Source organism: Epargyreus clarus, unplaced genomic scaffold (genome assembly GCF_041222505.1).
Source record: "Epargyreus clarus isolate Ecla_fem2 unplaced genomic scaffold, WU_Ecla_fem_2.2 ptg000024l, whole genome shotgun sequence".
In the NCBI taxonomy this organism is placed as follows: Eukaryota; Metazoa; Arthropoda; class Insecta; order Lepidoptera; family Hesperiidae; genus Epargyreus; species Epargyreus clarus.
In genome coordinates, this window is record NW_027332231.1 from 8,924,705 (window position 1) to 8,937,674 (window position 12,970).

Below are 12,970 nucleotides of genomic sequence, written 5' to 3' on the forward strand. Positions count from 1 at the left end.
CCGTGTACTCGTACTTTTATTGTTAACCACATATTTACACTCCCAATTTGTTAGATGACCACAGATGCTTTGCTATATATATATTATTATTATTATATAAGTTTCAACGCCTCGTATGCGTGGCTCTCCCTTTAACACCAACACTATATACCTACTTCATTTATATGTGATTGTTTAATCTTAAGAGAGATATTAATAAAGATCTTAAACCATAAATGTATGTTATAAGTGTAGTTGTAGTGTTTCTAAAGTCAAACCATTAAGTGCTATACCACCTATAGAGCTTCACCAGTCCAGCTCTATAAAACTCAAGAAGAAAGCTCTAAAAAGTCCTAAAAATATGTTTTTCTACTAAAATAACAAAATTAAACTAAAAAGCAGGTCAAAAAACAAACAAAGTCCTTAATAATGTGTGTTCCCCCAGCCGGGATTTGCTGGTCGGGGATGGAGCGCGGCGGGCGATGCAGCTCTGTGGCGGCGCTGCGTGTGGGGCGGGCGGAGTGCTGCGCTGGCGGCGCCCGCGCCCCCGCCGCCTGGAGCCCGCGCGACCTCGACAGCGGCGAGATATTCTTCTACAAAGCACTCTCGGGCGGAGTGCCGTGTACTGCATGTGCGGGTGAGTTGTGCTGTGTGCTACATTTTTTTTTATAAAATAGGAGTAGCAGACGAGCATGCAATCTATGCGGTAAGTGGCTACTACAGCTCATGCACATCTGTACTCAAACCCCAGATAGGATGATATTCATACCTGAGTTCGGCCATCCTAAGCTGGAATGCCTTTTGGCAAGTCCCTGGTTTAGGAACCATAAGACGTATGTGGCCTATCGCAAATAGGACTGCAAACCATTTTGGTGTTGATTACAGGTGTTAATCCTTTTAGGTACAATACGGTAGAATGCTTGCTGGTTTTCTGTTTCAATTTAAAAAAAGGTTTTACTAAATAAGAGATAGGTGACAACAAACTATACTATTTAAACTACATGTAAACTATTTACTTCCAAACATTCGATGGCACTCAGTCAATAAAGTGATGCACACATACACATAGATAGTGATTGTTTCAATAAAGATTTGGGTCGATGGGTTCAACGACCGATAGATATTAGATACATATACAACAGAAATATTCTATTTGCTGAAAATTTACATTGTTTCACTTAATTTTGTAGAGACAGATTTAATGAATACAAAATAGCTCGATTAATGCCATTCTATGAAATTACTTATTCAATTCGAATTTTGTATTCATTATATAAATTGAAGTGGATTACGCTTTTGTTTAAGTTCAATAATGTATGATGAATATTTTGTAATATTGTCGAAATATTTCATGAAAACAATGACTCAGCTTAAATGGGTTAAAATCTGTACTGTATATATTTATGTTCTGTTCAAATAAAATACAATGGAATGAATGAATATGAATATGAATATTAAACTCAATATAATATATAAAACTGAAAATGGTGACGACTCTCATAATAATAATATAAGAAAATAGAGTTTGTGTATGTTTCACCATCACGTAAAATTTGAGGAATTTGGCGTAATTGGCGAAGCTGGCAAAATGTACTTTTAGAAAATTTAATAATTTATAGTCATGCAGTTTTCTTTTAACGAATACGCTTTATTCCCAATAATCTTTTCCCTGTATTACTCTTTTCTTAAAGACGACCAACGTAATACAATGTTCGTAATTCTGACTCATAGAGGATTTCGGGTTCGATTCCTGGCAAATATCTAATTGATGGGACTATTTGCGTTTCCGTTAGTTTATTTGCGTTCTGGACCTGAGCATTTTCATTTGTACAACATGAAACCATTGATCTAGGACATGTTACTAGATTTCATAATATACAATCTCTATCCATTTTATCCATCTACTTTATTTTGCTATTTAGAATATAAGTGGAGATATTTCGACTCAGTACAGAAAACTGTTCGAATAACTTGAGAGTGCGCAGATAAGATTAATAGATGCATATTTACATAATTTTTCATACAGTTAAGTACTTAGTTAAAGTTTGCGTTGGTGTTAACATGACACGAGAAAAGATTGCATCCTACACTGCACAATCAAATAAATGTTTGACAAGTATTGTTTTAAAGTATTCGAGCCTTTGTTTCACAACTGACCCTAGAGCGAGGTACAGATTTGATACGCTAACTTAAAATTACAAAAATGTTCCTTAAAAGAATGACTTTACGGCTTATTAATCCATTCATTAAAATAGCATAGTGGTTTAATTTTCTGCCTAATAGCAGCAGCGTTAAACGCTGCTGTGTTCTGCATTTGAAGGGTGTGGTAAGGGAGACATTCCAGGGAGACATTTTTCGAGGCGTTCCAGCTTAGTCCTCAGCGGCGCATCTGTGGCCGACATCAGGTATAAATATCTATTCCTACCTGGGGCCAGATGTCCATGGGCGGCAGTATCCACTTACCATCAGGTGGAGTGCATGCTCGTCTGCAGTCCTATAAAAATGCAGCTAAAACAAAATTACAGATAGAGACTCTTTACATTTAATTGTAAACCATTCAAGAAGTGAAGCCTCACATGCAGTTGCGGGAACTCAGTCGATTTACCTGCCTCATCCATGCTAATGAAACAGGTGCCTATCAAGTACTGATTTGCAAATCCACTGCGGATGGGACAAATCTTACACATCGAGGTCTCGACCACGCCATTAATGTGTTCCTATTTCAATATTCAAAAGCTAGTCATTCTACATGCCCAGTTTATTTAATTACATACTGAATTATTTATAAACTAGGGATGGATGATTTTTTTAGAAAAATATCGATTCTTGAATCGATTCGATTCGAAGTCCAATAAATCGATTCACAAAAATGTCGAGACCCAAAGAATCGATTCTCCAAAAATCGATCTTCGATCTTTTCAGCTAGGAAAGGTCTTCAGGACCAAAAAAACAATGAAATATATCAGTCAGCAAAAATGTCTATAATACATTCAACCTACTTCGATAAAAGATCGATTCACTACTGGAGATCGATTAAAATAATCGATTTTTTGGCTCGAAAGATCGATTCTTCGGTTAATCGATCCCAGATCTCCATCCCTATTATAAACACTACTGGAAATAAAGTTTGTAGGCTGCACGCGGCACTTCGATGTTAATATTAGTTATAGGTTGTATACCAACCTATCTGTCGCATTTTCAGGTCAACGTCAATTTAAATTGAGTTTTCAAGCTTTGGCGTGTAAAAGTAAATCGATTTAAATATTGCATTACTCTGCCGTTTTGCATACTAGATGCGATTACTTAGACCTCAGACTTAGCAAAAAAGCACGGTTAGTTGTACCTATAATCGATTTCATCTAAGACATGTAGGTACTATCTACCATTTTGCACTTAGTGAGGTCAAGGTCAAGACCAGTCACAATGTAGTCTACTATCTACAGTCCTGCACCTCCGAATTCAGAAAATATAATTTTAATGTCTTTTCTGAATCCCTAAGCTCGGAATGCGATACCAAATTTCGGCAATGTACGCAGAACTGAATACTACACGAAAGGGTTCAGCATGTTTTTCCCCCTATTATAGTTTCGTTATAGTTGCACTTAAAGGCATGAAAATTTCATATGTACTCGTATTATTAGTTCATATTAGTAGATATTCTACCTGTAAAAATGGAGAAAGTTAGGTATATCCAAAGGTGTATGTCAAAATCATTCAACTTGAGGTTAATTGAAACCGAACTAATCTTTAATAGTACGACAGCTAAACTGCTATCTGTCTTTTATTTCAAATTATTTTAGGGTACCACCATTTCTTCCATCTTGTATTTTACTGTTACAAATACAAAATGCTTATTATAAGGTGGTAGGTGGTAGAACCCTTTTTGGTTTAACTCCGCCAGCACCACCGCCACCTATTTGCGCCTCATAACAGCTGTGTCAACCGCTGCTGTGTTCTGGTTTGAAGGGTGTGGTAAGGGAGACATACTTTCCCGAGGCGCTCCAGTTTAGTCCTCGGGGGTAGTGGCGCATCTGTGGCCGACCTCAGGTAGGAATATCTAATTCTATCTGGGGTTGATAACGGATATCCATGGGCGGCAGTAGCCACTTACCATCAAGTGGACTGCATGCTCGTCTGCTACTCCTATATTATAAAAAAAAATCTAATACGCACATAATTTCGAAAAATAAGAGGTGCGTGCCTGGGATTTGAAGCTCGCACACCTCGATCGAGAGGCCGAATTTCTTAACAACTAGGCTATCACTGCTTTATTAGCCATTTTTATAATTAGCCATTAGTATAGATCATTATTAACATCATCTTCCATCAACAGAATCATGCGCAGGCGTGTCGTGCGGCGCGGGCCGGCGGTGCGTGGTGCGCGGCGGGCGCGCGCGCTGCGTGTGCGCCGCGGCGTGCCGGCGTGCGGGGCCCGTGTGCGGCAGCGACGGCAAGACCTACCGCTCGCTGTGCCGCCTCAGGCGACGCGCGTGCCGCCGCCCCGCGAAGCATCTGTCGCTTGACTACCCGGGACCTTGCCGAGGTAGGTTTGAAGGACTTCATCACCGCTTCGTAAGGTTTACAGAAGAAGAAGTAAAAGGAGTTTGTTTAAAGAAAAAAACAGCTCCGATAAGCCACTTAGTGTGACCACTTTCTATCGGTTTCCACACGGCTTTAAATATCAGTAAACTACACTCACAGCCCCACACTAAGATTCCCTGTGTCGTGGGTGCCATGGACACACACATAGACAAATACACAAACACCCAGACCCAGAAACAGAAATCTAAATTCATCATTTAGATATCTGTCTGGCCGGGGATCGAACCCGGGACCCGTTGCGCGTCAGACCGGTATGGTAGCCGCTCCGCCACGCGGGTCGTCGTAGTTGATCACAGATGTGTTGTGCTACTCTATTTGTTGACCCTTAAGGAAGACGGAAATTCGTAGATGCTTTACTTACCTATATCGCTATTGTAAAATATGAACTTGTATGTGCATTTTCAAAATTAATTTATTTATATGATTTGGACGATAAATAAAGAAGAATCATACTATTATAAATATTTGACAACATTGTAACCATGAGCAATGATGATGATGATGAATGTAGTTCTAGTCCACAAAGCGCCACTATACACGATAAAGCCGTGACATCTAATGTTCTCATATAACCGTGTTCTCCAGAGCATGACTCTGATTGATTAATAAAACTGCGCCGCAATAACCGCAACCGCACTAATCTCGGATCCATTGCAAGCGCAGCTGTTAGCCGGGGAAATAGATATCATGATATATTATATCCTAATCTTTAAGGTGAATCGTTTTACGTTTTAGAAATCGGATACAGTAAGCTCCTTAGCGGTTGTCGTCAATCCAGTCAACCCATTACTGTCGCGATGCTGGATACCGACGGGTGTCTTCACTAAGTGAGGACCATAGTCCACCGCGGCCAAGTGTGAATATAGACTTCACACAACTTTGAGATTTTTTTAAAGAACTCTCAGGAACTCTTTAATGATAATAAGTAATTTAAATCCCAATCCTTAGGACTATAAATCATTTTACCAATTACAAATCGAATATATCTTTGAAAGTCCAACCAGCTGGACTACATTCGTTGTTACTCATGAGAATAAAGTTTAAATATTTCGTGTACCTTCCTTACGACATCCTATAAACCGTTGGTTTAATTATCTAAGTTTAAACCAGAATAATGCAACGCTTAACCCTATAACTTTTTTCATAATAAAGAAACAGATTACCTACTCCTAGTAACGGTCATATAAATCTGTTTTTCAATTGTTTTTCTGAGCTGGGTTTTTCCACGTTCTTAATCAGATACGTGTCTTGTTATAATTATTTGTTTAATTCACTTAACTACTTGATTATAACGATATGCGTAAATGTTAGGCGCCAAATGTTGTTTTTGTTATTTTTTATCTTTCCTTAAGTCTCGAGTGGGAGTAAATCATGGTTATTAAACAAAACTAATGTTACTATTATACGTTATGTCGTAATATTTTAATGTAAACGATGACCAGTCTCGTAATTGTTACACGTGTAACATTAATTATTGCTGGTATGATAATAAAATACATGTTAATAGCTAGCGGCCGCCCGGATGGCAACAAACATTCTACCTCTATTATCTACCAATTAATTAGTTTATGACGAGCTTCATATTCTTAGATAGAATAGACATATTTTTGCTTGTATTATTGCTTGTTTCTAGGCGGAGCTTATTATACACTTGGAGAATTGAAAAAGTTAAAAAGTCTGTGTGTTAATGTTTAGATTTAGCATCACAAATTGAAGGTGGTAGTGTGGTTCGACTCCGGCGGCACCACCGCCACACTTCTACTATTTCTGCCTAATAACAGCAGTGTTAGACGCTGCTGTGTTCCGTTTTGAAAGGTGTGGTAAGGGAGACATACTTTTCCGAGGTGTTCCAGCTTAGTCCTCAAGGGTAGCGGCACATCTGTGGCCGATGACAGGTAGGAATATCTAATTCTATCTGGGGTTGAGTACAGATGTCCACGGGCGGCAGTAGCCACTTACCATCAGGTGGACTGCATGCTCGTCTGCTACTCCTATATTATAAAAAAAACACAATTTTAAATGATTGGACTTAAATTGATGGAAGATTAAGAGAGATGAAAATCTTTTTAAATGTATACCACATTTAAAAAGATTTTCATCTTTATATTTAGAGTAGGTACTGAGAGTCGCTAAGCTATATTTTTCGACTTTGCGACTGTTATTAAAGTCAACTTAAGATATTTATTAAAAACATAATCAAAGTGAAATGTACACGCACAAAAGTAATAAATGTTAATGTTTAACTTTAAATATAAACGTAAAATTTTAATTCCAATTTTTACAACGTTCATAAATAATACCTTTCTGATTGAATTACATCCTTATGCTTGTGTTAAAATATTCGTATTTGTAACCTCCAACTGTTTCGCTACATTCAGTTAATTCAAAGCAATCGAAATACACATTTTATGAAATATTTTCAAAAACGAGTTTCCATTACGATTTTTAAGATTACTGACGCTGTCATAACGATAATGTTAATGGCATATGGCTTTCGTTCGAGCAAGTCACCGCAAGGCTATCAGGCTGCGCGGCCGTCGGGTTCGTCTTATTCTGTAAAGCCAACTGAGCAATTTTTAAACTACGAATAAGCAATTTTTAAAATATAACTATGCGAATTTTAAAAATCAGGTGAGATAATCATTTATTATTGTTATAATCTTTTCTCTTAAGTATTTAAAAGATCTTAAACTCATAATTCCATATATAAATAAGAAAAATGGAGGCGTGTGAAAGTAATAAAGTCAATGAAATAAAATTTATCAAGTGTAATTACGTTGATAAATTTAATTTGAATAAGTAAAATAAACTTGTATGAAAAATGTAAAATTAAATACCTACATCGCTTAATAATAACATATTTGAATGATCATAGTATTAAAAATTTTCACTCTCGTAAGGGTTTTCTGACCCCAGAAAATATTTCCGGGGCCGATTTCGATTATGGAGAGAATGGGAACACGCCGGCTCGCCGCGCCGCCGCCGACCGACGTCTGCGCACAATAGCGTCATTTGCGTGGAAATACATGCGCATGCGCAACCCACTTCGAAACGCTCTACACGACCCGACTCCATTAATATCCGCTTTCAATATCGCCATAGTATTGTTTATTCGCCGGGAAAATTAATATCTGTCGGATCTTAAGTATTTAGACGCACGCGCTATATTTTATAGAACACAGAATGAGCGCGCGATCCAAAGATTTCTACCATTGACTATAATTATAATCTGTCTTCTTCGACAGGTATAGAGGCTCGATTTGTTCGTAGCTCCAGTACATTAATCCCCATCGCCATGATGACCGGACACTCCCCTACTATCTCACTAGCAAATTGCCCGTCCATTCCTAGAAGGCCAACTACATCTCTATTGGCATCGGGAGACTATAATGGTTCATTGCGATGCACGATACGTCTGGCCGAATGCGTCGCCTCGGGTGCATGCATGTGAATAAAAGCTTCTGTGCCCTAGCGTTGGTTCTCGAACCGATCTCGATTGCACGTCGTAAATCTATATCAGACTCGCGAGACAATAAAGCTGTAAATTGCAGATTGAAGAATAGTTGCGCTTCATTACCTGACTACTGGAATACAATGAATATGTATTTCATTTAAGTATTTCTTAACCGGATAATATTAACGGTCCTTCAGATATACTGAATTTGGGATCAATCAACATACTATATAATGGCGGGAATTGAATAGTCTCTCTGTGAATTCAATATAAATGCATTTAAGACCGTATGCTAAGACAGAAGGACTTGAAAGAAAAACGTTGATGGGGGCGCGAGCGGATTAATATAGTTACCTAAGTAGGTACTTTTGTATTGTTCTGTACGGATATGGATAAGAAGTTAATTAAGCGCTTATATTTTTGTGGCACTGGTGTATTACAATCTATGCGCCATATTAAAAAACAATGACGGCGGCCGAATTATTGGAAAAATCAAAAGATTTTCAAAGAGAAACATCTCTGCCATACTGTATGATTGCCATAGTGTTATTCTTTGGACTATTGAATATTGACTTTTATGCCCAGCAGTGGGAATTATATTAATGACTTTACATAATGTTCCCTTTCCATGCGTGAATGAATCACAAGTATTGCGACGTAGTTCTGTTTACCACGTTGTCGCGTAAACAAAATACGCTAGCATATGAATAAGTTGTTTGTTTCAAATCGCCGACTTTAATTAATTGTGTTTACAATCTACTCGTTATTTATGTGATCCACGCTTATTTTTCGGATATGCTAATGTTTTTTGTTTTTAATACATTTTTGTTTAATACGAGGCGTTGACTCACACACGTGTTATTGTTGTTTTCGTAACACAATATTAGGTCATTATTGTTTTGATTTTATTATATGTGTTCCTCACTAGTGGCGGCTTATCAGTTGAGAGGTCCGAGGTTCAAATCCCAAGCATACCTCTGATTGAAAAATTAGAGGAACGTTGATAAACGTTATGTGCGTTTTAGTTAATTACTTATCACTTGCTTGATCAGTAAAGGAAGATATCATAAGGAAACGTGCTTTAAGAGAATTTTGAAAAAATCTCAATGTGAACCTGGCCAACACGCACTTAACCAGCACAGCGGCGCGATGAACTGTGGCTAATTCCTTTTCCTCCTAAGAGAAGCCCCTTGCCTAGCAGTAACACCAGGTTACTGATAACATTAACAATTCGACAATAATACCTAATTATTTTTTATTGATAGAAAACTCGTCAATATCCTAATAAAAATATAAGAAAATCAGTTAACAAGCAAAAAACAAACAAGTTCTAAATTATTTTGCCTTTTCCTATTAATTTTACACCGATTATACCTATAAAAATAATAAAAATTATACAACCATTACTAGTGACGTACATAATATCACATGCATACTAAATCAATACTTCAAAAGACCTATCTAAACTACCGCCCGATCCCGAATGAAATGAATCCGAAAATGTTAAAATCTATTTCTAGACTTCCAGAGTAATGTAATGCTTCGAATTGTGCCCTCAATAGCTGCACAGATCTCACAACAATGTATTTGCAACTGAATAGGCCTCTCACCTATTTCGCTAAGCAGAGCACACATTACCGTTCCGGTTTGAAGGGTGTGCTGCAGGTCTAGGGCTGCCGACACTTGTTTAACCCTTGTTTGAGCTAGGTCGAACTATTGTAATATTCCAAATCGCAGTTTTTTTTCGAACCAGTGTGCTTCTACCGGGGAGGTACCACCACCACTTATGTCTAACGTGAAGTAGAAGCGTTACGGTGGAAGAGTGTAGATACTGGGTTACTTAAATATAATACTTAACGATTAACCTTCGTAGAGTCAACTCACTCTGATGATGCTCCGTTTTGGAGCGAAACACGTGTTGGTGGTGGTATGTATGGTGGTGTATATTTTTATTTTTTTGCATCTGCACGCATCCTTTGTGAGAAGGAGGGTGTTACATACTGCATGGTTTAAAATATATACCATCATACATATTTGTAGCGGATTGTTGCGAAGTAGTTTTAATCTTAACTTAATATAAAATAACCATCTTCCTCTTCCGGTGTGGCGACGTGAGTGACCTGTGATGTGCTTCAAGTATATGGCCACTGTCACCCATAGATATAAAAATATCCATGGGCGACTCAACTGCAATGTCGTTTGCTATTTTAAACTTATAAGTCATTATTTTACGTCTTCATAATTTTCTTAACGTAGGTAATGCAAGTTATAATCTACTTAAGATTTGATTTCATGTAAGTATTTTACAAATGGTGATCTTTTGACTTTTGGTTTACGAACCTATGAGTTACGCAAGTTGCCAGCCCTACATAGACCCCTTCCCTAGTCCTCGAAGCAACGTACCGCAAACTAATTAAAATAAAAGAATTTTCTAGTGTAATTGCAGTTGTTCAACGAGATATTGAGCGAGAAACAGCTTTGTTCTCTCTTTTTAAACGGATTGACATAACGTTCCATTAGCCGATACTCGTGATCGTTTTTTACTATTTGCTCACAATAATGCCAACAATTACCTGTGCTACGAATGACAATTAAATGTAAAGGGTGCATAAATCGTCCCTACTTCAAAACATCTGTCTATTTTTAACCAACTTCCCAAGGAGTTATCTATTCGTTTTGAGTTATGCAGGACACCCGCTACATACTTTAGCATGCAGACTTTACCATTTTAGTCTACCACTATTCGACATTTGACAATTTGAGAAGGTAGGCAAAAATTTTAAAATTCGTACTTTGGTAGACAAAAAATGATAAAGATTAATTATAAATAACGAGCGTTATTGATATTTTTATTTCAATAGATTTTTATAACAAAAAATATCATTAACCTTTTTTTTTATAATATAGGAGTAGCAGACGAGCATGCAGGCCACCTGATCCTGTAATCAACCGTAGATAGGATTAGATATTCCTACCTGAGGTAGGCCACAGATGCGCTGCTACCCCTGAGGACTAAGCTAGAACGCCTCGAAAAAGTTTGTCTCCCTTACCACACCCTTCAAACGGAACACAGCAGCGTCTAACACTGCTAATATTAGGCGGAAATATGTGTGTCGCCGGAGTCGAACCACAAAGGGTTCTACCAACTTCATACCTACCTACTTAGTAATTATTTAAATATAACTTTACATAACAGATTGGCATAACGTTCCATTAGTCGATACTCGTGATCGTTTTTTACTATTTGCTCACAATAATGCCAACAATTACCTGTACTACGAATGACAATTAAAAGTAAAGGGTGCATAAATCGTCCCTACTTCAAAACATCTGTGTATTTTTATAAAACTTTTATTTAGATTTATATTGGAAATCCAGCTTAGAACTATGATAAACAAAAATTGGTGAACACTGATTATTACTCACTAGCGTTATCACAATTTTTACTTCAACAGCTTTATTATGAACAGTTAAAACACGGATAAAAATCTCTTTTAACAGAATAATTTCCATCCTTTACTCTGAACTGTAAATTCTTTTGAGATTTGATATCTTAATGAATACCTAACTGTAAGTCTCTCTGACTACAATTTCAACCCACATAGGAAATTTCAATGCGGTCAGCAGTTATTTCAATACCAGTAAAAAATATATCCTCTTGAATTTATTTTAGTTAAACTAAGCTTTCTGTCGACTACCTGTAGCATTATATGAAACTATATTTCTTTACCTCATAAAAAATATTTATCAATTTTTGATAATTTTCGAATACCTAGAGTACCTACAAGATAGACACAATATGCAATCTAGTGAATAAAAAGAAAGTATTTCCACCACAAACGAAACTGTTAACTAAATCATAGGTAGATACTACGAGTATATTTTATAGTTGAACGGAAAGACTCACTATTAAAACCATGTAGTCATCCCGCTTTATAACATCATTAAGAGTCTACATTCATGAATTCTATAGCAAAAAGCGAGATACTACAACCATACCCGGTTTCTAATGAGACATTCATGACTTTGATGCTATTCTTGCAGTTCTTTTTGTTAAACTTTTTTGAATCATTTCATAAAATATTTTCGTTATAAAATGTCTAAAATGTATTTGCGTATTGTAAGGAATTCACTAATTGTTGTGAGGATTTTCCAAATTATTATTTTTTTGTCTGCATTACACTGAAAAAGAATCAAAACAATGTCTGTATAATGTTAATTTAGTTACCTAATTAAACAAAAAACGTAGATAAGGGCAAAAAATAAACAATACATCCTGAGACATTTCTTGCTATATATAAAACAAAATGATCTTAATCTATTGTATATAGGTACACCCTTAAAGTTAACGTATAGAGTCGCAGGATGTCATCAAAGAGTAGAGAATGAATGTTGTGACTATAATTTTCCGAGGACAGACTAAAAATAATAAAGAAATAAATATTAACCATTTTTATTGGTCTTTTAAACTTAATGTACGAATCATTTAATTTAAGGCACTATTACTCGTACAGTTATTTGCTAAAAATATTGTTTGGATATTGTAATGATTTTATACAATTCATTCACAAAATTTAAATTAATAAAATAAAATCTCACATATTGGCTAATGAAACTAAAAAGTAACTGAAGTTATTGTATAAATTAGACAACATTGTCGTTCAGGTTTTTGTTAAACATGCCTACACTTTTTTAATTTACAAAAAAGAAAAAAGCTCACGTAAGTCGATAATAAAATCCGATTAATCCGGATGAGAACCGATCGTGTGGTTAACATAAGAATGGGCGCAATTACGACAAACCGGCCGCGCGACGCTTCCTCTAGCCTGAGACGTAGGGATGGTGATCTGAGATCGATTAATCGAAGAATCAATGTTTTGGGCCAAAAGAAATGATTATTTTAATCGATCTCCAGTAATGGATCGATTTAGTGAA

At 36.6% G+C, this 12,970-nt stretch overlaps 1 protein-coding gene across 1 annotated transcript in view; it reads left to right on the forward strand.

The window, feature by feature from the left end:
• LOC140752452 (follistatin-A) overlaps positions 1 to 12,970 on the forward strand; it is a 49,225-nt gene that overhangs the window by 26,784 nt on the left and 9,471 nt on the right. Inside the window, exons 2-3 of the mRNA XM_073086757.1 lie at positions 425 to 616; positions 4,313 to 4,522. Coding sequence (XP_072942858.1) covers positions 425 to 616; positions 4,313 to 4,522 — 402 coding nt within the window. The remainder of the gene's footprint in view (positions 1 to 424; positions 617 to 4,312; positions 4,523 to 12,970) is intronic.